Source organism: Cuculus canorus, chromosome 3 (assembly GCF_017976375.1).
Source record: "Cuculus canorus isolate bCucCan1 chromosome 3, bCucCan1.pri, whole genome shotgun sequence".
Classification (NCBI taxonomy): domain Eukaryota; kingdom Metazoa; phylum Chordata; class Aves; order Cuculiformes; family Cuculidae; genus Cuculus; species Cuculus canorus.
Window position 1 is genome coordinate 11,825,543 of NC_071403.1, and position 27,665 is coordinate 11,853,207.

Sequence of the window (27,665 nt, forward strand, 5' to 3'; positions counted from 1 at the left end):
CTGGAACAGGTTACCCATAGGTCATAGATGCCTCACCCCTGGAGGTGTTCAAGGCCAGGATGGATAAGGCTATAAACAACGTGATTTAGTGGAAGATGTCCCTGCCCATGGCAGGGGGGTTGGAACTAGATGATCTTTAAGGTCTCTTCCAACCTAATCCGTTCTATGATTTTATGAGTAATGTTGAAATGACAAAAAATAACCAAAATAATTTTTATTATATCAACAAGATTTCTTTGTGTAGACAAACGCTAGGAAGCTGCAGTGAACAGAGAATGTTCCAAATGATTTTGTCTTTGTGGAGTAAATCACGTAGATGGCACAAATATATTTTTCCAGCTCTTCCTGGATTCAGGAAAAAATCACCACATCTTCCAGGTTTTCTATGTGGATAGAAATTACAAGCCTGAATATGTAACAAAATATTCAACCAGCAGAGAAGCTTGTTTTTCTTGCTGACTAATGAAAAGCATACAGTCTCAGAAATTCATGCTATACACTGAGGAATAAAATTGCAGACAAAAAGCAACATTCTTATATTGTATTAAAAAGCATACAACCAAGTTTGCAAGCATATACTCTGGGGACCACAAAAGGATCCTCTGAAGGATGAAATCACAGTAAATACTCTGAAATATGACAAATTTTCAGAACTTAAGACACTTCTGGCAGTGAAAAAGATCAAAATTATTATAAAAAGTAAGTCACAACCCCACTACAGAGAAGCTGTTTCTCCATAATAAATTGTTCAAACTTCTTCAAGATTTGTATTTTAGCTGTAACACTTAAGTACTGGAGTCATATGCTTACTCTGTTCTTTCTTTTCAGGAAGCAGCGTTTTCAGTTGTAAGTTATGTTTTGCTTAATGAGTCATAAATTAAAGAACTTTCCAGAGGAACACAAAGAACGATGGTTCGAATTTTATAATGCGTCATGCATTAGAATACCAATGGGCTTCTACTGCATTTTAATGACTCATTTTGCTGCTGAATAGGAAATGCCAGCTGATGTACACTAAGCTTAATAAGGACCTGAAGGAGATAAAAGTGATACTTAACTTCAAGTATCACTGATACTTACTGTAAAGAATCGTGCCGTTTAGAGCAGTTGTTTTCACTGTCAAGTACAGAGTTGTAAGATTGCTTGTTTCCTGCCCAGATGCAGTCTTGGTCTCAGATACAGATGTCAGAGAAGGTAGTTCCAAATAAGAATTTCCAGTAAAAGATGGAAAAAACAGTGTTGTGTCTGAAAGGAATAACCAAAAGCTAATTTTATTAATTTGTTCCAAAATAAAGTAGTAAAATACAATATAATCAACAAAGTGCATTTAAAAATATCCGCTCTCCTGAATACCTGTGAAAAGAGTAAACAACTATATTATTCACAGAGCATGTATATAAATTTCTTTGCTTTCAAACATTCAAGTTAAATACACAGAAAATGAAAATGTTTGAGCATCTGCATATTATCATGCAGACTACTGCTAGAAGATGCAATGACGTTTAAAAGATTGTCCCAAATTTTCTCTTTTACAGATGTTTTCATGGAGAACTTCTGTCCTATGACATCCTAGTGAAATACTTTTGGTTTATACTTGTAGATAAGAAACACAGGTTTTCTTCATTTCGTGGATGTTCAAATGCTCTATGTTTGAAATCATGATGAGGATGTTATTCAGCAATATGTACATTTTTTTCTCTATGCTATTCCTCTAATCACAATAGAAAACTTTAACGATGAAGGCTTAACTTTGCAACATTTATTGCACTGATTACCTTTGTCATTGTAGTTCTGGCTATTTTTCCCTTGTAAAACTAATTGATATTGGGCAGAATTCTTCCTGATGTCTTAAGCATTGTAGTAAAACAATGCTCCTTGAAGACTATCCAAATTCATCACCAGGGATATGAATAAGGCATGAGAAAAAAGAAAAGTAGTCTGAGCTCAGGTATTGTTTTTGTAAATAAATTTTTAATTTAATGAACTAAAACTATGCAATGTTTTTGTGCCTAATAATTAAACATAGACAAAAGTAGTACTTAAAATTTTTTTTCGAAATTTTTGTTCACTTTATTAATTTTCAGTTTGTTTGTGAAATCTGCCCATGGTTTATTCTCTACCACTTTTATTTAACTTAAGAAGAACAAAATGAAACCCCCAGTTAAACGGGAGTGTTGAAGGGTGTTGAACAGGCTGCCCAGGGAGGTGGTTGAGTCACCTTCCCTGGAGGTGTTTAAGGGACAGGTGGATGAGGTGCTGAGAGGCATGGTTTAGGGAGTGTTAGGAATGGTTGGACTCAATGATCCAGTGGGTCCTTTCCAATCTAGTGATTCTATGATTCATTCAAAAAAAATAACCAAAACCCATCACAACCTAAAAGCAAAAGGAAGGCAGGATGGAAAACAATGGAAAGTTATGTTTCTAAATGTTAGGCCTGGAAAGATTAGGAATGTTGGAGCAAGTGAAAAACCTATGGGATGAAAAAACTCCCTCGGAGAATGAGGTAAATGTCAAAGACAGCGGATATCATAAGCAGACCTACACGATTATGAGAATGCCACTTTTCCAATTAAATTCCTACTTGCAAGAGAAACAGCACTAGCAGATCTAGCTAGTCAAGTGCAGGGCCACAAACATCATTAAGAAATGGAGCCTCTTTCATGTGAGGAAAGATCTAGAGAGCCAAGGCTCCTGAGGCTAGAGAAGAGCAGGCTTACATGGATCTTATCAATGTCTAAAAATACCCAATTGATGGGGATAGAGAAGAGGGAACCAAACTTTTCTTGGTAAGGCCTTCTTACAGAAAAGAGAAAAACTCAAAAACCCAGGACATTCCACCTGAACAGATGAAAACACTTTTTTTACTGTGAGAGTGGCCAAACACTTGCACAGGTTACCCAGAGAGGTTTGTCAAGTTTTGATCCTTGGAGATTTTCACAAACTGTCTGGATGTGATTGTGAGAAACCTGCTCATGATGACCCTGCCCTGCTTGAGCAGGTGATTGGACCAAATGATCTCAAGAGATCCCTTCCAATCTCAGAGATCTGGTGATTCTGTGATCTTTCACAGAGAGGCTCTGTGCAGACAACATTAATTTTTATTCTTCAAATGTTGTGCTTTCAGAAACCTCAGTGTAGTACAGTACTCACAATATAGTGGTACATCTTGCAGATAAAGTTATGAAAAAGTCTTTTATCAGCCAGTTAAAAAAAAATACTCAACTTCAGGATTAACTGTTCACAATTTAGTTTCTACATTAAACCTAATATTTGGTGATGTTTCTTTCAGCTAGCTAAAGGGGAAGGGGAGGAGAGAGAAAAAGAGAAGGAAGCGCAGGACACCTGGGCAATCTTGAAAGGAAGGAAAATCTCCTCGGTCCTTTATCTGGGGTAGTTCCCATCAAAGGAGAGGCCTTTCATAAAGACTTACAACTTTCCAGGGAGTCCAGCACCCTGCATCCAGAAGCCTCTGCACTACTGGATAGTCAAAACTACAGAGAAAATATGTGTTTCAAGTGTAGTTACTGCACCCGCAGTGCTGTGCCCAAAGCACCCTAGGCCTCCACCACACATGCAGCAAAATAATCTCAGGAATCATTAGAAGAGGTACAGCAAAGACAGAGACTTCATCAGAGACTCTCATACTTGGCCAACTCATACTTGGCCAACAAAGCCATCCAGAACTCCAAAGATGCAGAGTGCACCGTGTTGTGTAAACTATTAGCTTGCGGATCCTCAACAATCATCCTCTGGCCTAAAATTATACAACAGTTGTAAGCTGTTGCAACTGTACAACAATCAGTAAAGAGGTCACAGAGAGAACAAGGATTAGCCCTCTCCTTGGATGAAGGGCCTAAATGGAAGAAAACTGAATAGTGGGTATCTCCTTGACATCTTTCATCTTCGCACAAACTGAATTGATTATCTGCAATGTCAATCAGATGGAATACAAGCCTCTACTGGTAGCAAAATGAAGCAAAGAAGGCAGCCAAGGCTTCTTAAGCAAAATACACCAAGAAAAAGCTCCTACTCAGCAAGAGGAATCAACTGTGAAGCATTCCAATTCAACAGTTGAGAAGTACTGAAACAGGACATGGTCAGCTGTGTTTTCTATGTTCTGTACTGAAGGGAAAGGAGAGGATTGAGTAGCCCCAGATCCTGCGGGAAAGAACTTCCCAGCCTCGGGAAACATGTTCTGGCAGAACATCCTCTCCTCAGCACAACCTACCCATGAAACTCTCCAAAGCACTCTCCTCTGTTCTGCTGGAAAGCTAATTTGCAAGTATCACAAGCTAGATGAGGTGCTTGAATAGCAGAGAAAAATCTTTCCTAGTTTGTAATTTTATCTTTTGTAACTTTGTTCTGAACTAAAAAAGATGACATTCTATGCACCATAAGAAATCATTAAGCATCTTAAACATTTTTTTTTCCAATTTATTCATGTAATTGGTTCTGGCAGACAGTGAAAGGACATTTCAAATTATGTTTAGCATGCATATATGGTACTCAAAGATGATTTCAGTAAACTCTTAAAATTAACAAAATATTAGCCTTGAAACAAACAGTCATGTACAGTGAAAAAAACTTGGGAAAAAAGTAAGTTTTAGGAAAAAAATACAGAAAATGCATATATTTACAAGCAGAACCTATACTAAAACAGAAGGTGGTTCTGAAAAATCAGTTGTTGTTCCTTGATGTCGTTCATTAAATCTGTGTATTGAGTCTAAAATCTTGGGTTGCCATTAAATACACAGGCAGGTAAAGCTGCTAGTCTGGAATCTATTTTCCCTCTTCCCTCATTCCACTAAAACTAGTCATCCCACATTGCACCAAGCATGGCTGCACAATAGTAGGTTCCATGAACCAGAGCCAAAGAACTACAATAACTTAATAACAGAAATACAATCAATGCCAGCTACCAATGCATATAAGACTTTACCACAGTATGAGAGTGTTTTACACTGTTTCTAGTAATATTTACAGATCTTCATATTTTAAGCTGGTTGCTGGCAATAAGTAATTTTGTACTTCTTTTATTTCGCAGCATAGGCCAACAGAAGAAATAGTTACTATGTTCTGTCCGGGGGCCACCATCCAACGATGTCAACCTTGTGCATGATCCCAAGGGACTGTTCCACTGGGACAGTGATCTCCAAAGTGGAGAGCATGCACCCCGGGGAATATGCACGACAATTCACTGGAGTGCAGGAAAAAGGAGGAAAAAGATCCGAAGTGCAGCAGTACATATGTGTAATTTATAAATACATACATACATACACATTGGCGGGGTGCCCTCAAAAATCTTTTACTGATGGGGTGTGTAATAAAAATAGTTTGGAGATCACTGCAATGGTGAAAAACTGAAGGGCCATAAGGACTTACCAGTCATGTACCCCACAAGAGGGAAAGGGAATGTAATGGTGTCACCAGCATAGCAGTTCTTTAATATGGAGAATTTCTACAAAGGAATTGCATTATGATTCTTTGACCTACGTTTATGGTCTTTGAGTAGAATGACTAGTTAGTCAGGGCTTAAACTCTGAATTTACTATTTGTATTTTTCAGTTACTATGGTAAACATCCTATGACAGAGATCTGAAACTTACGATTGTTCTTCTTTTCCATCTCTGAAAGAATATAGTAGAAGAACAGAGTGACCAAGGGATCTGCTGACTAGTGTAGGAAACCTTTTCCACATTACCAAGAATCAAGATACATCCAGCAGGCAAAACGTCTGTTTAGCAACATTATCGAGGGATTGATAAATACATGACTTGCTCTATCCCTCTCACACTATCTATCTCATGCTCACAGAATATCCCAGGGAACAAAATTTAACTACCTGAGAGCAATACTGTTTTTTTTTTGACTCATGTTCATGGTGGTAAAAAATTAAAGTGAAATAAATATGATTCAGAAAATTCCTAGAGGTTATGTCTGGTGCATATAAAGTCTTACTTGGGTATTTCATAAAGCATCACACACCTCTACAACAGTACAGAAATACAATAACAATTTCCTCAATGACTGTAACTACAGAAGGCTACAAAATAATTGATTAGGTGGGTTCAGCTGTTTCCAGACAATAAAATATGAAATGAAATAAATTTCACCCTTGCTGCTTTCATTCATTTTCTCCAATGCACCTAAGTCTTCTGCTTGCTGTAACTGAACTCCTACAGTAAGAGGCAAAAATCCCTCATGGAATAAAATGCACAAGTTTTTATCAGGCCAGCCTTGTGCCTTGTTGATAATGCTCTCTGCTGTCAGCTGGAAGATCTGAATTCAGATCACTGAGTTAATCTCTTACTTTGCAGATTGCTAGGGGTTTTGAATGGCAGGAAGACAGTATATTTATTAGTGAAGAACTCAGAGGAAGTACTGAGAGGCAACAGGTAACATTAGCAATCCTTACGAGCAGGACATAATTTCATTTGCATTGAAGGAAACTGTCATATAAGTAGAGCAGTATTAGATGAAAAAAGTTTAAAAATTTCTGGGAAAATAAAGCAGATGATGCCAATAAGGGTCTCTTCTGAATTTTTCAAGCAGCCTGGCAAGATGCCTCTGCAAAGGTACAATGAATCACAGCAGAAGCAGGGATCATCAAAGGGATAGTATGGCTTCCAGACTGAGAAACAGATCAGGCCTATTCAACAAGGAAAAAACACGCAGAGGAAAATGTGAATAAGACACAACCACTCTGTCTTGTAACACAAAATCTAAGGGCACTCAGTGATACTGTCAAGTCACAAGCATGAAAACCAAAAGGAAATTATTAACAACTTTGCACAGAAGGCGTATTTGGTTTTAATAATTTATTGCCACAAGATATTATGTAAATCAAAAATACTTATGCAAAATAATGAAAAGTTAAGAAAAACACAGAGAAACTAGTCCACATCACCAGCAAGTATAATGCAAACAAAGCTCGGCAAACCCTCATCTGAATGACTGGTAGAAGCTCAAGTAGCGTACCTGGAGAAAAATCACAGTTGTCCTGTTTTTTTGTATCACTTTGAAAATATTTGTGACTAATTTTGTTCAGAGATTGAGCTAGATGACCTACTGGTCTGATCCAGGTGATGATTTTTGTGTGACTTCTTCTACTGTATTAGTGCATAACAGAAGATAAGAACTATGCACACCATTTAACATAAAAGGTACTAATGATTCCATAGTTTCTGAAACATACAGAAATTGCCTCTACCTCATGTTATCTTCCTCTTTTGGCAGCTGCACTGGAATAAGTAGATCAATCCAACATGATTATGTTATTATTTCAGGAAAAATATTTTATGTGTTTATGGTTTTATCATTCCTTAAATATTGAGAAGTTCAAGAGTTAGCAATGCGTCCGACAAAATGAAACAGAGTAAAGCAGTTCGATGTTCATATACTTCGGAAAATGGAGTTACAAGAAGAAGAAATTCTTTTCACATTCCAGCCCAGAAAGCCAACTGTATGCCAGGTTGCATCAAAAGAAGTGTGACCAGCAAGTCCAGGGAGGTGATTCTACTCTCATGAAACCTCATCTGGGGTACTGCATTCAGTTCTGGAGTCCTCAGCACAGGGAGGACGTGGATCTACTACAGAGTCCAGAGGAGGGCCATGAAGATGATTACAGGGCTGGGAACCTTCCCTATGGGGACAGGCTGAGAGAGTTGAATTTTTTAGCCTGGAGAAGAGAAGGATCCTTGGAGACCTTATAGCAGCCTTCCAGTACTTAAAGGAGGCTTACGGGAAAGCTGCAGAGGGGCTCTGTATCAGGGAGTGCAATGATAGGATGAGGCGCTTTAAACTGGAAGATAGTAGATTTAGATTAGATATTAGGAAGAAATTTCTTACTGTGAGGGTCGTGGGGCAGTGGAAGAGGTTGTCCAGAGATACAGGCAACCTCCCACCCCTGGAGGTGTTCAAGGCCAGTGGAAGGCGTCCCTTCTCATGGCAATGGGGTTGGAACTAGATGATCTTTGAAGTTCTTTCTAACCCAAACTATTCTATGGCTCTGTCATTGTGTCATTCTATGATTCCTCTTATTGTCTCACATTTTAGGAGGGAAAAAAAAATCCCCCCCTTTTTTTTTTTTTACCTAGACCTTTAGTTGCTGTACATTAACAAATCTGTAAATTTATCGGTTTACCTCAGATGAGAATTCATTATTTCCAGCCAAATTCTATCTATAAAAGGAAGAAAATTACCTGTCTCGCAGGGTATGATGAAGCTTGCTCAGTTAATGACCATGAGGCATCCTAGACTGTCCAGCTGAGAGAAGCTGCATAGTTATTAAATTATATTATTTTTTTATGGATATTACATAGACATGTAAAGTAAAGCAAGACTTGTAAGTGGAACAAACTGACGTGAGAAAGAAAAAGAGGAAAATGATTCATTCATATACAGTTCAAGATAGGTGAAAATAGGTATGAAGAAGTACGTCAACAAAAGGTATAAAAAATAGTAAGTTGGGAATTTAAAAAACTTTCAAAACAATCTAGTTTTTGTCACTCCAAATCCGCAAACAAAATTAGCATCTTACTACCTGTACTTAGTAGTTTTGAAAACAACTCAGTCGTTTACCTTTTTCTGTTTGATTAGTTTCGTCTCCGAAATTTATTATTTTGCTGCTAAGTGCCTTGGATTTTGATGTGAAAAAAATGTTTCTAATTGATAGTAGTACCTAATCAGATGTATTTCAGCACCTGCATTCAAATTGATGCATAAAATCCTTTCCTGAATTTAAATAGGAAGCTATTAACTAAGATTTTGTCCAAGCTCAACATCTTTGACAGGAAATATGTTCTTTCAAAAACACTAGAGTTTCATGTATTAAACAAAAAAACCTACTATTTAGGAGGGAAGTGAAGATCCTTTATATCTTCATGTGTATCTTATCAATTACAGGAAAAAATATAAGCTATACCTAGAGTATCAAACCATGATTTACACTGGAATTGTCATAATGCACTACTGTATTTGGTGTTGAAAAGTTAGTTGCTTTTAAGGTCATTGTGACACATATTATGGCAAATTTTAATGAAGCAAGGACTTGTAAAAATCTTTTGAAGTTCACTCATTAATGTATTTGTTCTGTAAAGTATCACAGAAGGTCTGTTTTAAATGTTAGTTTTCACATTTTTGGTTCAAGACTAATGAAATATTAAAAGGAGTGAATTAAAAAAGTACTGATTTTCAAGGGGGAAAAAGGCAGTGTTAGAATAAGTTTAGAAACTCCAACTTTTTATAATGTATTGAGGTACTAGACTGCTCATTATAATGAGAATTGTTTTGTTACACAAATAAATGTGATCCAATAACTTAATTTTCTGTTGTTCTACAATAAGTCTCAGTTAAATGTGCATACATTTTATTTGTGTATTTTTAATTCTTATGTTCATCAAAATTCTAAGGCTATCTTTTTGCTTTATGAGATATTAATGTATTTTCAGTCACTTTAATTTGATTTCTGCCAGCTAAGTTAAATTTTATTCTCTGCAAATCTGCTCGAACAGATAAAGTAATATTCCTATGCCAAAGTATCAGAGAGAAATAATACTTGACAAGTAATTGGCTAGAAAATTTTAATTTGGATCATTATTCATTTTTTTTTTTTCCAGTGTGCTTCATATTTAAGTCAGTTGAAGAGGAATCTTCCATCTGGATAACACTGCAGGCTGATCTGTGATATGGTTGGCACCAGATAATAGACAATCAATATTTTATGTGTGTTTTGGGTTTGTGTGGCATGGTTTTGGTGGCAGAGGTATTGCAGGGATGCTTTCTGTGAGAAGCTGCTAAAAGCAGCAGGAGAGAAGAAACTTACTTACTACCTTGTCTCTTAGGGAGGAAGACATTGTTTTTCCAAGGAATCGTTGGGCAAGCTCTGTTTGGAGACTGAAGGAGTCTGCAGTACAGCTATAAATGCAGACATCCCCAATTCCATCTCTCTTCATACTCCATTCTGCCCACCCAAAAAGGCCTGCCTAAATTTAGACCCAAAGGTAATATGAAGGTCTAACATACCTAGGAAGCCACCTTTCTTGAAGAGAATTGTTTTTATCTCTTTTTATTTTAACTTCTTCACAGTGCAGACCTGATTTTTATCTATAGAAAGAGTTACTTTGTTCTAATATAATGTTTTATGTTCTATGAAGCGTGACTTCAGACAAAGATTCCTTTCATGTTTTGTTTTGTTCTCTCTGGAACAAAAGGAAAACAGTATTTCAGCTCTGGGTTGTGGCTTACCTGGGAGCCTGCCAAGTGGTTACCTCAGACTAAAAGTTCTTATTTCAGAACCGTTGGTGGTACAACTTTCCAGTTACTGCAAAATATCATGTGCCTATTGATTTCAGTGAAGCATTACACACCATCTAATATAATTTCCTTTTTGTTAAACTGTACAGAATAGATTTTAGCACTACTGTAAACCCCTTCATATTGGTGTAAGTAGGTCTACTCAAACACGTTGTTGATTTGATTTACAGCATTAGCCTGTAAATATACATGGTTAAATGAATTACAAGGTAGTCAATGCAAGAAGAGAGATAATTTTGTCTTACGGAAAAGTCCAGAAAAATTTCCATTTCTCCCTACCCTTACTGCAGAATTCAAACACATCGGTTTCAAAATAACCAAAACTTCTTGATAATAATTCAAATCCAAATGGCCAAGCTATTCCACCAGAATACAGTTTGGAGAACACAGTGTGTGAAATGACAAAAATGCTAGAAAGCAAATGGCAACTTATTTTCCAGCATTTGTCAACTTTAAAGAAACACTTTCTTGTGTACATGGATCTCAGAAAGAATCCTAAGAGGAAAGTATGCTCTCTTCCAGGCAACAAAACAAATATAGTAACATTTATCATAAACTAAAGTAATACTACTTGTACCTCAACACAACAAAACAGAGAATTTCTAATGCAGAACACATAAGCAGCAGCAGATCTCAAACGTGCCTGGCTTCATTACAAAACCCCACAAGACCTATTAAAAAATTGTTTGATCCTCTCTGATGCAAGAAACTCAAACTAGAAGATGTATGAAGGTCATGTGGTAATAAAAGCATAGAACATGACACTGTTAGAGACTTTCTCAGTGAACCAGGAAAACAAGCCCCTAAAACATTGTTTTAGTATGCTTTTTCTTTTTTCCTCTGTTCAGAAGTTAACTGCACTTGCACTACTCTAAGCCGGTCTGTTCTCAAGACAAAAGCAGGAGGCTACTCTGAAAGTAAAAGGGGCTCACAATTCGTGAGTAAACTGATGAGCTCTAATCTGTTCTTAAAGTATAAGCATCTATTCAATATACCAACTCACAGAGGCAGATGTCCTTGGAGACTGCACTGTATAAAGCAAAGAAAAAGATCCAGAGCCGTTTAGAGCATCAACAAATACTGAAATCCAAATAATGTATTTCACAGAAAAGTTTCAATTAAACCTTTTCCAAATTAGGTTGATTCCCACTCACTTTTATATCTCTAAAGAAACAGCTCTGCTTTTCGTCTCAAGAATTGATGCTGCTACAGTCACACAGTACACCTTATGTGAAGATTCTGTTTTTCCTGTGGTAGAGTCCTCACTGCACTGCACAGATTTTTAAGTAGTGTGCCCAGAGCATACAGAGAAATGACAGAAAGTTCTGTCCTATAAACCACATCCAGGCCTCCTGCTTTGTGTTGTTGAATTGTTTGAAAAATCCTTTTGTCCTTTATTATTATTGTGTTTTGAGGGACAGAAGTCTAAGCAGGTATAATGGGAAAAAACACAAAATTAAAAAAAAGAATACTTATCATATGCAAGATGCACCTTATTAGTTATATCCATCCTAAAAAGCAATAAATTTAACTTCAGTAATTTTAGTAATTGTTGAGCTAGAGTATTAATCTTGCGATATTTCGATTAATTCTCTGCTTTTATGTAATGTGTGGCTTTCTCTCATAGTTTTTTTAATTGTCTGTTTTCTTCATTGCTGTCAATGATTTTCTCATGTAGTGGGATGACTTTGATCACATTCTTAGGGGGAAATGTTATAATTCTAGCAGTTTTCCATTGTAAGACCTGTTTAACAGCTGTGTAGTAATTACAAAGAATCATTACTTGGAAGCTGATATTGAAATCTTTGCGGGACAGTAAATCTGAAGTATTCTTTTTAAGACTTTAATGTAATGTAAAACAAGGACTATCTTCCCTTCAAGTCAGCTATGAAAAAGATAGGTGAGCGATTCCTCTTTTCTACAATTTACTATATTTTACATATTTTGGAAGTAAGGCCAAAGTAAATGGAGATGGTACACGAGAAATGGATATATTTGAAATATGGATCCGCCTTGCCACTGTGTTGCCAACGTATGCCTCCTTACGTTAGTACAAATGGACAGTCTGAGAAGAAAGCACATCATAATATGTACACTTCCCTGCATATAAATATCACAGCTAAACTCATAGAACAGAATCATGTTTGAGTTAAGAGACACTTAGGTACTGATTTACATCATCAGAAGGAGTTGTCCTCCCAGGTAGAAAGACGACTGGACTACCATATATAAAAGAGGAAATAACAATAGTTACAAATAAAACACGATTTTGCAAAAATAAAATATGTCTGAGACTGACTTCTTAAGCTCTTATCCTTCAACATCTGTCCTAAAAAGTGACGTACAGTGGGATGTTGATATCAGTTTCCTCAGGAACTCAAAACAGAACTGGAAGTATTGGGAATCTGTGCTATCAACTAGATCAGAGCTCCCATTTCTTCACCTAGGACACAGAAGTATTAAAATTGCCTGGTCTCCAACTCTGGGGATGAAAATCCTATGCTTCAGGTCACTCCTCAGATCATCAGGGGTTTCCAGATTGTGGAGAACTGAGTGTCGAGAATTTGATGAATTACTGCAAGACTGAAGAACCAGATGGCTCAAGTTTGGAAAAAACATGATGAGTTTATAATGATAGCAATCTCAAAATACTAGGTCCTAGTAACAATCACATATTCTTTTTAATGGTCCAAATTAAAATTAAAAGGAAAAAAATCAAACTCCTGTGCTTTTTTCACAGCTGCAGAACTCATTTCCCAAACAAGGCTTAAAAACTGTTGATGAAACATACTGTGCAAACAGTAACTTTTTTGCTTGTAGTCATTTACATTATTCTGCATAATTTATTACTTTTTGACACTGTGCATTTTTTTTTATATGCTGCTTCCTACAACCAGGAGAAGATATCTGAAATAATCTACTTTTTCTTTATATTTGTCTTAAAAGGGAAACTTTCTGGCCAAAAGTTTAAATAGGGAATGCAGACATAAAACTAATAGACATACAAGACACTTGAGTGAACTGCTTAGATCACAGCCAAGTGGTTATGTCAAAAGTACGAATCATATTGTACAAGCTTACTCTTCACTTCATATGACCATATAGAACTTCAGTTCAGAAGAACATATTAGTATCTAGATACCACATCAAGAATCCACATCAACTGAAGGACTCAGAGAACTAATTTATGATTAGAGATGAGTGAAGCAATTGTCTGCCTAAGCTGTTGAAAACTAGAGTCTGGAATTAGTAAGAGTGTTCTTTCCTTTCCTGCTCTGACTTGGAACAATGCTTTGTGCAAACAGAACTGTGATGCACAAGAACACAAAGTCTCAGGACAAATAACTTTATATTGTACTTGACATTTGCATGTCTATGAATTCATATATCTTCTTTGGCAAGCCACAAATAATATTTTTTTGTGATTTATCACATCTCAGTTAGAGGCTTAATGTTCACATATCAGCTGTTATTTTCTCCCAGCAAACTGCAAGATCATTTCAAACTAAAGCTCATGATGTTGCTGTGACAATTAATCTGGTTTCCTCTTTTTAACAAAATCATAGCCAACTCAGTAAAAAACCAAACAGTATTACGTCAGGTGTTAATTTCTTTAAAGCTGAAATAAATCTGCCTGTATATTCCACCAGAATTTTTCTTCACGGCTACACATGAAGCTGGGAAATCAGTAAGATTTAATTCAGTGAGCTAAGATACAAGCAATTTCTCAGACAGGAGAAGTGAACACACCTGAGATGCAAACACTAACTTTTCATTACATTTTGTGAAACTATTCAGTTTGATCCAGTATCAGAATAAGAAAAAAAAGAATTAACTAACTTCTTTCTTTTAGAAGTAAGTAATTCTGATTATCTTTTTTTCCCTCCATCCATCATGACTTCAGAACTTACATTCTCATCAACTCCAAGATTTAGAGATTGATACTTTACCTCAGGTCTGATATTGATTTTAGATTTATCTTTCATTGTTTTTCAGTGTCTAAAATCAAAATCATCCTAAGGCAGAGAGGAATGCATGAGGAAAAATGATAATCAGGATTACATGGTTTCAGAGATCTCAGACTATCAGAGCTAGAAAGACTGCTGCCCTCACTAGCAGAATGCTAAAGGTACTTCCAGATTTTCAGGTGGTGTACTTCTATTTTTGACCTTAGAGCACCTCACAAAGCACTTATTATATCCAAGAGAGACGAGCAGCATTTGTTTTACTCAAAACAACAGATGTCCATGCCACAACAGAAGTTAATTTGCAGAATAGGTTAAAAACTCACAAACTCCCGAGTCTAACTTTGTTATCTAATATTACTGACATGTAGCAAAATAAACCTACAGTCTAATGCACTGACATCAAAATAAACAAACTGCTTGGGATTACTATTTCCTCCTTTGTTCTATTTATCACTCATCTATGGTTGACACATATTAAATTACAGATTTTCAACCATTTTGCACTTATATGCATTTAAGCATATATTATAGCTTATATATGTAAGCTATAATAATAGGCTTATTATATAGCCTAACATATTGAAGGGTACTATCAAAATCCAAAAAGCTTAAATTTGCTTCTATATAGCTAAAATTAACCAATAGTCTAGAATAACATTAACTGATCAAAGTGCCAGTCTTTTGCCATGTCAATTAGAATTTCATGGGCTATTTCATGAAGTTGAGTACTTCTATTGTTGTTACTGTTTATAATGTTATTCTTTCAGTTTTAAACCTTTGGCATTCCATAGTAAATATAAATAGCATTACCTTACAGTTTTTGGGTTGAATAAAGGTAAATTTTGTCACAATAGCTGTATGGTGCTATGTTTTGGACGTGCAATTAAAACAATGTTTGTCACTTTTACCCTTCTTATTCTCTTCCCCATCCCACTGGGAGGGAATGGCCAAGTGACTGTGTAGTTTAGCTGCCTACTGGGGTTAAACCACAACACTGTTCTAGAAAACATACTTCCAGGCTATGTAGAAAGTATAGTAATGCAGTTTGATGTCGTTTGAAGAAACCAACCATTAATAGCTCTGAAAAACAGGCGAAGATCCTTGCTCAGCCTCGTATACTGGAAATAATACCTGGGGAGTATATATTCACAAACAGATCTGAGGTTAAACATAGAACTTCCAAAATAAATGTAGTAAGATCCTTATTGAGGGGCAAATGTAAGAATTTCTAAAAAAGATATGAAATGTCTGAAGTAATGGAACTCAACAATAATTCTACATTAGAAAAAAAGAAGTATCACTCTTTCTTTGACAGATCTTTTTGTATATCATCTGTTGTTTTCTTCCCACAAACACTGAAAGGTCATTTCAGAATGACAGGTTTGGCCAAATGCAATGCAGGGGAAAGAAAAGAAAAAAACAGAGAAGATAAATAATATCTCTAGGAGTCATCACAAAACCAAAATAAATCACACAATTTTAACTGCCTCACTCGTACATCCCAAGATGAATAGGTAGAGAATGCACCATGAATTTACATGAATTCAGTTTTGGTTAAGAAACAGCTCAAGTAACAATTTTAATTCTTTGCCTCCAGATACAATAGGTGAACTGAAGCCTCTTCCAAGGTCTGCTCTTACATGAAAAAAAAAACAGTTATAAGTACTTTATTTTTTAATATGTCACAATACTTTAGGACAGGAAATTTTATTTAAAGTCATCGGCTGGGTTAAGTTGCATTTTGAGATCTACTCGCACTACTGCAGAGCACACTGTCTATAATTTTTCTCGAGTCTGACGAGCAACTGCAATTGTAAAACAGTCTTACAGAAACGTCACAGCTCTGCCACCAATACCGTGTGGTTCTCTAGTACATGTTAAAGAAAACAGGAAAGCTGTGAATAAAACAATACCGAAATCACATTTACTGTTACTTTTACATACATATTCCCCATAAGCTTTATGAATAATGATCTATGAAATTATTTTTCAAATTAAACTTGAAAAATTAATATGGGAAGAAAACCAAGGCTGAAACGCACTATCATTTAGCATAGCTCAAATGCAGTTTGTAGCAGTGCTGGAGTGTTCTTTCAGAAACACAACCTCAAAGTACGCTGAAAGAGAGATAAAATCAAAGTACGTTTACATGAGCATGTCCCAGAATAAATAACATTTGCTCTTTTAGCTTGTGGCATCTGATGATTAACAAAGGTCCATTCTGCATGTTAGTGGAGTTTGATTTTTTTCTCTTTGAAACATGTTTTACTCTGAGTCACACCTCAGATATTTTCTTCCTAACAGCCTCAGTGCTGATGGATTTCAGATTGGAAAATGTAATTGCTTTTCTGGTTTTTACTATTCGTTTGGTAAAAAAAACTACTAAGAAGTATCACAATGGATGAACTGCAGGTAAATGATCCAAGACAGGTTTAATCTAATTTATCTACTAAATCACTTTAATTAGTTTTGGACTGTCAGCTGTTACTTCTAGATTTTAAAAACGAAAAAAAGAAGAAAAATAGTCATTTGAAAAAAAGACTCCTACACACTTTCCTCAAGTGAAATAAATTTGCACAAACTAAAAAACAAGTAGAGAAAAAAACCCCATGTTATCAGTGTACCACTTCCAGTTTATAAATTGGATAATAAGACACAAAATAAGTAACATCTGTCATCTTGTAAAGACCTCTTTACCTTTATTATCTAATGCCTAGCATAGTCAGTCTTGTTTAGATTGATTTAAACTCACATATATTTTAATGAATGCCTGTAAAAATTGAAAATTGCCATTTGGTTTGTTTTTCTACATTGTTTATTGATGTCAGATACAGTAATATAATGCTAAAATAAAGAGTTTGTAAAGCTAAGTATGATAATGACTGCTACCACAAAGTGTGGACAGAAGTTATTAACAATGCATATTATCATAAAAATATACTTAATATTTTTTATGTTGTCCCAACAGAATGAAAACTTGTTTATTTTTTTTCTTTTATACACAGCATATAGATATATAGATATAGCTAAACCTCATTATATAGTGTGTATTCCTTTGCTCCTGAGCAGCAACTGTTTTGACAGGAGTTTCTTATTGATTTCCAAGAACAAATTGTGTCGTATAAATGCATTATTTCAACAGCAAAACATTTTCAAAATTATATTCAAACATGAAATGAATTTGTAAATCATGCTGGCACTACTAAGAGCCCACAGTAATGGTCTTGCCCAGTTACCATGTTGGCTTTATTGGACTTGTTTAAAAACTTTTCAGTGTGGAAGAGGAACAAGGGAGAGAAAATAATAATACGAACATGGACTGATAGCTTCCCCATCCACCTCAGTCATACAAAGTGACATATAGTCTTAATCTATAAAGATTTTCATCTATATGAAGAACTGTGTGACTGCCTTTTTATTCTTTGGCCATAAATGAATATTATCTGCTATTAAGGCATACAACTCTGCCGTGTGATAAAAAGTGTGGCAAGTGAATTGATACTACTGCTGTAAAAACGTACTGTGTGATCTTTAATTCTATTCATATACTTGCGTAAGGAAGAATCTGAAGCCAAAACATGTTGATTCTTTTTTGCTTATGTTTATGTATCAAGGAGACAAAAAGTCAAAGTCCTGATGGATCAAAAAAAAAAATTAATAATATATTCTTTTCAATTAAAGCAGCAATCATTCTCTTTTCCTGTGGGGGCTGAGAAGGGACCAGGGCAGCAGCTGGAGCAGGTCATGGATTAAATCTCTACTAATAGAAATGTGAGAAAACGGATTTCCAAACAGGGAAATATGAAGGAGGAATATGACATACTGTATCTTCAGATATGAGAGATCTGGGGTCAGAAACGTCAAGGTGATAAGTTTGTTCTCAAGTGCTGACCCCTTCAACTAGGACTTGCATCTGGGACAGATACACACACAAAGACCAACTTATAACCATCCCACTCGCTTTTGCTTCTAGAAATAGCCAAGCTGTGACACAGATGAAACTTGCATACAAGCCAAGCTGCTATACAGGTAAAATCCTGATGTCATAAGAATAAGTAGTTCAGGCATAGCTTAGCCAAGGATTCTGTTTATGACAGGGGCTAAGAAAGAGTATAGGAACATGGCCAGAATGTAGTGATGCTTCTGAAAAATCCTCTTCCAGTCTCCAAAAATTTGCAACTATTAGACTTAATGAGCCAAAGAATTTGTCTTTTTGTCTTTTAATAAAGCTTTCTTGTTTCTTTTTGAACCCATGTTACATTTAATATCCACAATATACTACCAAAACAAGTCTCATTGCTTAATTATATTATGCGAAAAATATAAGCAGAAGAACGCTTAAGGATTTCTTTCTCCTCAGATCATTCAGTGCCTTATAAAAGAAAAAAAAATACCTAAATACTGTGGAAAAAGATTAATTGCATGAAACAATTCTTCAGACATTCTGCTGACAGCTCTGCGTTACACCCCAAGAAATGAATTCCAGAAATGAATTATTTTTTTTCTGAAGAACTTCATGTTTATCTTCAGAATCTGAAAGTTGAGAAAATCTATTCTAGGTTTCAGCACATTTGCTGAGAATAATGAGAAAAATCAACTAATTCTACAATTGCAGGTTACAAAGAATACAAAGGAGTGTATATAGGAATAACAAAAAATATGACAAACTACCTTTCCTAATGCCAAAAGGAATAAAAGAAAATATTTTCTATTAAGAAATTATTTTCTACCAGCATAAACTTACAGGGATAGCTCAAGAATCTTGAGCCCTCAATTATTTCTGCACAGGGTATGCATTCTGGTGTCATGGGAGAAATCCCTATTCAAAACCGTCATGTTCATAAGGACATGTCTACCTCTCGTCTCTCTTGTCTGCAAAAGTGAATTTAATTCATGTCTCAATTAGTTGAATTTTTATTCTTCTCACAAATACTATCATCTAATAAAATAATTGAAATTTAACTAACTTATCCGAAAAAAACTATCAGAAAGCCTAAGACAGAGAGCAGGACTTGCTAATTTGAAAATAAAAGCAGGAAAACCTTTCTCCAAATGAGCTACAACTTTGGAAATAGTGGAAATGCTGAGAGTATACTCATGTTCATTTATTAATTAGATACAGTAGCTTAAAATGTTACTGTTCTTCAGCTACTCATTACTGTGCCCTCAGATAAGATCTTTTAATCATGTGAATTGTGTATCCTTTCAGTACATTTCAGTGCACAGTAAAGCGTGTTGGCTTAAATCATCTTACAAATGAGAGCATTACATAATCAATTTTTATCACCGTATGTATGGTGATATTATCACCATAGTAATATCCTAAATTAGGTGAAAAATTGGACAGCAGACTTACACTTTACCAAGCCTCTGAAGAAATCTCTAAAAATAAGCCTTTTTCTTCATGCATTCAACTGTGTGCTTCCAAAAACTGAATAAGAATTGAGCTTTTTAAAAACCAGAACACTTCACAGTTTAAAATTCTGTTAGCTCTTACGCAAGTCATGAAATGAGTACTGACTCAAGGCAGGCATGTGGAAAACACAGCTTTCTAAAGGACCAGAACACCCTTGATAGCTTAATTAGCCCAAAATAATAATAACAAAATGTATTTGATCTGAGCTTCTGTGTTGTTTGTTTCCTGTTCCTACTTAACTAATGTATTCTGCATTAGATTATATTTTATGTTTTTATAATACAATGATTATCATTGCTTATCTCAGTTTTTTGAGAGTTATACCTCCCTCCTGCATATGGTACTTTGGCATGATCATGTTCAGAATTTTTCATACAAAAATGAATAGCTCTCAAGTATAAGAAAAAGTATGACATGGTTGGATCTATAGGCAGAGAGAATTGTATGAGGTTCAATGAAGCCAAGTGCCAGGTCCTGCACTTTGGTCACAACAACCCCATGCAATGCTACTGGCTCAGAAAAGAACGACTGGAAAGTCGTCTGTTGGAAAAGGACTTGGGGCTGTTGGTCAATAGCCAGCTGACCATGAGCCAGCTTTGTTCTCAGGTGGCCAACAAGGCCAATACTATCCTGACTTGTATCAAAAATTCTGTGGCCAACAGGAGTAAGGAAGTAACCATCCCCCTGTACTCAGCACTGGTGATGCTGCACCTCAAATACTGTGTTCAGTTTTGGGCCTCTCACTACAAGAAGGATGTTGAGGTGCTGGAGCATGTGCAGAGAAGGGCTACAAAATCTAGTAAAGGATCTGGAGCACAAGTCTTATGTGCAGTGGCTGAGGGAACTGGCACAGTTTAGTCTGGGGAAGAGGAGACTGAGAGGAGACCTAATTGCTTTCTACAACTACCTGAAAAAAGGCTGTAGTGAGGCAAAAGTTGTTCTCTTCTCCCTAATGACTAACAATATGGTGTGAGGAAATGTCCTCGAGATGCATCACAGTACATTTGAATTGAGCACTAGGAAAAATGTCTTTACTGAAAGAGTGGTGAAGCATTGGAACAGGATGCCCAGGGAATTGGTAGAGTCACTGTTGCTGGAGGTGTTCAAAAACCATGTAGATATGGCACTCCAGGACACGGTTTAGTAGTCACAGTGGTGTTGAGCAGATGGTTAGACTTGACGATCTTACAGATGTTTTCCAACCTTAATGATTCTATGGTTCTATGATTCCAAGTTTGAGGTGGCTGTATTTCAGATAATCAAAATGGTACTATTGTTGTATGACATAACAGGGACAAATTACGATATCTTTTGTTCAAGATTTTGTCTTTCATAGAGAATATTTATCAACAAAACCTTGCCTGAGAAAGTTTTTCTCATAGTTATGGAACAACTGATATGGATATCCAGCCTCTATAGGTATGACATCGAATATTAATGTAATATGACCACTGATTGTTTGGTTTAGTAAAGTTTGTAACAGGATATTTCTATTTCTTCAGCTCTACTGTAATTCAATTAAGGATAGATATTGTATCATGGTATCAGTGAGGCACTAGTTCATATTTCCTCAGAACACAGTTTCAGTTGTTTGGCACTTTCTTTTAACCAAATGAAACAAACTGAAATCTTGAGCAGGTAAAGTCTGACTCATGTCCAAAAGATGTTACTAGAATGGTAGAGTTTAACAGTACACATTGCAAGAAAAAAAAAGAAAATAGTTTAGTTTAGAACAGGCACTGCTAAAGGTTAGTGAAGACACATTTAAGACTCTGGTAAAACATTCCTAACAGATTTTGCCTTCAATTTTTCTTCAAGTTTTTTGACCAAGATGTTTGGGTCAACTTACATTAATTGGTTACAAATAGATGACCTTCATTACTATTAACAGAACAAGACCTGCCTTTGTTCATGACTAAGGGTATATAGTATTGCACCATTACTGTCTTTGAATTATAGATGAATGCCCTGACACGGGAGCTAACACCTAAGCATGCAGATGGTAGAATTTGTATTGACAGGAATTATACTTTTCTGAAGTGGTCATCATTGCAATAGGTAAAATGCATTTTATCCTCCCAAATAAATAAAAATTACATTATCAGGCAAAATTGGTCATAGAGAACAATGAGAACAAATGGAAATAGAATAATATACTTCATATATAGTTACTTTTATCAATTTATAAGTGGTTCATTAGGGTATCATGCTCAAAATACATATATAATAAAAATAATCTGGTGATTTATATTTGAGATATATGCAAGTGATGATAAATCACTGAGGTGCATTATGACAGCCAGTGGGTTTTGAGATGCACTGTGCATAAGAGTATTTTTCTCTTGTTCAAGGGAGAATCAAAACAATTCAATCCAGAGAGCTTTCTAGTTATTAGCAGCAGCTGGGTCAGGTCCTTCTCTGCAAAGTTTTCCCAACAGAGTATTGGGAACAGAAGGTACAGCACAAAATACAGATGAAGTGTATTTTGAAGTTCATCGTTTACTGGGAGATGAGAAGCAGTTTCCTCCTTGAGTGGCTGTGTGTACATATTCTCCTGTTAATCATCTACTACATCAGGGTTTTTAAATATAAACTCAGACAGAAAGGTTTGTCTACATAATGAGTAAGACAAAAGTATACTAAGTTTTGCATCATCAAAACAAGGGAACAGAAATGTGTTTTGTGAAAGGACATTAAAAAATATCATCATATCACATTTTTGAAAGTATGAGAGATAAAGAATTGCCTAAGCCCAATGTCCACTTGATGGGACTGTGTCCTAAAAGAACAAGCTGTAATTTTGTCAGAAGCAGTAAGTCTTTCAGCCACATGATGATATGACCTGATACAATCAGATATTCCACTGGAGATCCTTTCATTAGTGACATATCTGTATTTTATTCTTCAACCATATATTCCCAGCTGCCCGGAAAATTTTCTAAAATGTACCTGTCTAGATAGTGTGATAATTCTCTGCAAACACACAATATTATAGTCTGTGTTCTCCTTACCTGAAAGTAATTTTGAAATGCTGGTAAGGGAATAGGTTCATGTATGAACTGTCACACAGCCAACTTTGGCACATACTTAAGATGAAGTTTCACTGAAACTTTATGAAATATGGCAGGAGATTAAATTGTTAATGTCTGTTATCCACTTCTTTCATGGAGGTGTTGCCCTAATAATGAGATACAAAATATCTGTACATTTTAGATATGGAATTGTGAGATTTGCTAAAACCAAATGCAAATATAAACTCGCTATACGACATCCACTTAATGGACGATTTTATTTAAATCCTTTGCAAAGGCTGTCATTTGCTGACAAAATGATGAAAAAGCCCTGCAACAGATGATACATGGCTGAGGTAGCAGATAAATATACTGTTATCAAATCAGTGACAGGCACAGCCGCTTAAGCAAATAGTTTAGGATATCCAGAATCTGAGATGTTGTTAGTAATGTATGTTATTTTGGAGGAAATGATGGATTGGTGGTGTTGTTATTTTTTTTCCCCGCTAGGTTTGCTAGAATTTCTTCTGTTATATTTAGACCTCTGTATTGCTTCTGAAGCACGTGCCTCGTCTTGAGGAAATCACACACTGGGCCTCCAGTGAGGCAGCTCAGGTCCACTAAGTTACTTTTACCTTAAAAAGACTGTTGTTGAGTATATGAAGTATCAGTTGTTTTAATGCGCAGCTACTCAACAGCATTAAATATTTAATCTTTTTCATTACCCTCCAGAACAAATACAGGATGACTACACTGCTACTAGTGCTGACCATACAGAAGAGCAGCATGCTTTGAGCATAGAGATGAACAAATAAAGCAAAATCTCTATTGTCTATGAAAAAGCTAAAGAAGACATAAGTCTCCTATACCCACTGAGGGAAAAATTGCACAGCCAATGGAAAGAGAAGAGTAGTCCACAGGGGCTGAAAGACTTCTTTTTTTATCTGGGGTTTACTACCGTGTGAAGATTGACACTCACAAGAAGTCAGAATTTCCCAGAAGTTAAAATGCAGTGGCAGACACATCGCCACGGGATGAACTAAGTTTGCTGTATTTGGCAGCCTGGGTTAGAGTGCCAACAAAAGGAAAAGGCAGAGCAAATGGGAAATGGGATTTTAAAAGCTGGGTGAAGTGTAAGAATCTGTTTATATAAAGTGATTATAAGACACTTGTAGATTGTCCTAATTTTTTTCCCCATTAATTAAAAACTTCAGTATTGAAACAAAAAAAAAAAAAAAGTCAGAAATGTAATAATTGTCCTTAGATGACCCTCAGGCATATTCATAACCTTTCTCGCCTTTTAACGCTTCTGTACATCTCACATCTTCAAAGAGCATCTGAGGAAAAAATTGTTTTTCCTCTATCTCTCTTTCTATTCAGAATATAGTGTGTTAGATTAAAGTAATAATGAAAAAAAAAATGCTGTTGTTGTTGCCTTAGGGTGATGTTGCAGCTTCAACTAGATGAGGGCTCATTATAAAATTTCCTGGCTTTATTACTATTTGTGTTAAAAAAAATCGTAATAATATGAATGTGAATTAAATGTAGAACCAGTCAAAATCCAGCAAAATACAATAACACTTACACATGAGTTTACCATTCCAGTGCCATAAAACTACAGCGAATTGTCTAATAATCCTCTTAAATAAGATCTACCTTCATTTTCTTAGGGCAAAGCAGAGTTCCTATTCTTGTGTTTATACTCATGAAGAGTAGACGTGCATACCAAGGCAGTTAGGAAAGCAGCACCTTCAACAATGGCCCACACTCAAACACCACGTAGTACTCTGCATGACAACCAAAATGCAGGTCTTGGCTTTGGGCTTTGAGTTTAACTCTGCATTTACTGAAAGGCAGTGTTAGTTAGACCTTGTTCTACAGGCAGCTCCACTGTAACCAACCACTAACAATGGCACTGACCTGGCTGTGGAGAATCTTCCAGAGCAACAACGTGGAGCTCAGTATATTGGAAAAAGTACTTATGTCTCTGTTGAGGTATAAAGGATACACAAAACCACAATATACATTGTTAATCTATTAAAATCTGACTTTCAGCAGTGCATGAGCAGTAAGAGTACAATCTATGCAAACTATCACTCACACAGGAGCATACTTTTCATATATTGGAAGAGCAGAAAACATTGGAAGACTTAAGCCCTTCTTGTTGCAAAAAAGTGACTTTTCTCTTGAAACCTGGTAATAAAAGCTAACATAAAATGCATCATGGATTATCATAAGAACAAAAGAACAAAAACAATCAGTGCCTACAACTGAAGTAAAAAATACTGATTTTTATTCCTGGCCTAACTCTTGCCATTTGGTTACTGTCTTTCTAAGCTCATGTTCACCTCATCCTCTATGAGTTATTCATGCAAGCTCTATGTCTAGACAGTGAGTAGAAATAGGCACATTAAGTGCCCGATTCCTCTGAACTGTTTTAGATGCGTGAGATAATGAACGCCCCAGAGATATTTTCCTTTTCACTAACTAAAGGAATCTAGGATGCCTAGCTCTGATGCAGATGTTTATATTGTAAATATAGTTAAGTGAGACACTAGTAAGAAGTGAGGTACCAAAATTTAGATAATTCACTCTAAAGCAAATTGAAGGCCACCCTAGAGCTTCAGTTAAGTAATTTTTTATTAGGGTGGCAGGCTTTTAAGTTTCTATCTATTTGAGTGCAGCCTACTTTTAGCTAAATATCACAAGCATAGTCCTAAATATTAGAAGAGCAGAGGGTGTTCAAGCCTGGGAAGCTAACTCCATGGGACCTCACTTCTTCTTGGAAACCATAATGAGAAATTTGAAAACATTTGCTAAAGCTGCTGGTAAGTTTGAGCTAAGTAGTAAGAAAATTATCCAACCTCTAGAGCTTGCTTTCACAGAAGAGTACTTCTGTAGGGACAGCTCCATTGATGTAACTGCATACAGATAATATTTATATATAGTTATGCACAGAAGTTTCTTATCACAGCTTGAGTTCAATGCTACTACAGCTAGCTTGCTACCAGTAGCTGCTAAATAACTGTCTCCAGTATAGGTATAACTTCAGAAATCACACATTTTTGTGTTTTAAAATATTATTGCTGCTTTTTTTTTTTGTCCAGAAAGCTCAGTACAACAAACTACAAGTGTCTTTTTTGTATGCAAAAATTTCTGAAGAAAGCAAAAGAACATGCCCAAGACTGACACAATTTTGTATTTTTTTTCTAATATTTGTTAGAAAGTTCATTGATCTAAGCAGATTAAGAAAGTACTCTGTGCAACTTAGCACTGGTCCTTGACTAAATACTATCTATTCAGCAGTTCATGCTAAGTATCTTTATAGTAAGTTGCAAGGTTGGTCCAAAAGAAGGAAACACTTATTTTTCACATTGTTTGAAGTCAGAAGTGTGTCAAGATAAGAGTAATCTGATGTTTGTAGGGAGGATGTATAGGAATGTATACTTAAATATTCATAAATAATTTGTTATACGCTTTCAAATTTTATCACGATTCCTGTTACTGTCTGTTTAGTACATCAATACAGCTATTCACATCTTGTGTCCAAGAAAAATAGAACTAACATCGTTAGTGTTGTGTTATTTTAAAAAATTATAAAACCAAAAATTTGATGCATACTAAGGAGAAGTTACCCAGTCAGTTTTTACACATGCTTTTTCAACTCTTGTTAAATATAAATTTCCTGAATCCTTCACACCCTGAAATACAAAGACTTGCAGTATTCCCCTCACTAAATGAATCTCATTAAGAATATGATTAATACAGGAAAGATGTTGCGGTACATTGCAAGGTTAGTTTGATCAATTGGTCGAACAAGAATGATCTGCTAGTCAATTTTATAGGCTGATGAGATAGATAGAGAGAGATTTTTCTTTTAAAATTACACAGTATAGCCTCACTGGATATCAGCCACAAGAGAGAAGTCATGTGGGCACTCCAAAAATGCCTCATCTTAATTATTAGTAAGGACACCAACACATCACATATCTTCTGTCCATGCTCACTTGATTCTAACTTGAAAGCAATGCAAATTCAAAGTCTGTAGACACCTCTTATTTTATGTATAAACAAATTGAAAGCCAAATTCTTGCTTCTAGAAAGCAGGAGGAAGTTGTCATTCGGTTAAAAACTATTATTCTTACTATTATTCTGCATGGTTTTTTTAGAAGATAAAACTTCCTTCCTGTTAAGGGAAAACTGGATACGTTGCACTGTGTATCAAATAAAAGTATAACTAAATAGACAATGCCAGGAGTGACTGCTGAGCTACTTAACCTGTTGTCAAGTTATACTTCACTATCTCCAAACTACTGCAGTTACAAATTTTCCAGAAAAAACATATTACTGCACCTAGCGGTGAAAAATGTTTGCAATGTTTTAGTTATATGCCCATCCATCTTATTTTGCCTAGCACTCTGGTTAAAATAAAACTTTTTTACCTGGTTTTCCAATCCAACTTTCTATTTTTACTGGTCTTTTATAAGGGCGTACTCTCTCAGGCTATGGATTTAAGTGATTTACGCAGTGTTAGACCAAGGAGGAAGAAATGTCTGTGTCCCCCAGAGCAGCCACACTTTTAAACAAATACAGCTCATAAATCACATTTACAACTTTCAGAGCTCAATCAATAGGATACTTTATAGTCTGTAACAAAATTATCTGGAAAGAAGTAGCAGTACAAGAGGGATGTTACTGAGGGACCACACAGATCTAGGCTCTGTGCCTTCTCTGCCTTTAGGGATTAAACTGCCAGTTTTAACAATGAGTGATATGTCCCAGAACTCTAATGCACTTATAAGCAACGCACGGCTGGCTGATAATGAAGCATTCTAGGAGGCCATAATCAATAGCGCCAAAGCACAGCAACTTTCCTGTTCCACTTTACCCTAGTTTGGGGACAATTATTAATAATTTTCTCATTAAACTTTAGTTACAGACTTTTGTTCTCATGGG

At 35.8% G+C, this 27,665-nt stretch overlaps 1 protein-coding gene across 3 annotated transcripts in view; it reads right to left on the reverse strand.

Moving 5' to 3' along the window:
* Positions 1-27,665, reverse strand: part of EYS (eyes shut homolog) — an 880,825-nt gene that overhangs the window by 162,977 nt on the left and 690,183 nt on the right. For all 3 annotated transcript variants that reach the window (XM_054063979.1, XM_054063978.1, XM_054063977.1), the window contains one exon: positions 1,081-1,245. In XM_054063979.1, coding sequence (XP_053919954.1) covers positions 1,081-1,245 — 165 coding nt within the window. The remainder of the gene's footprint in view (positions 1-1,080; positions 1,246-27,665) is intronic.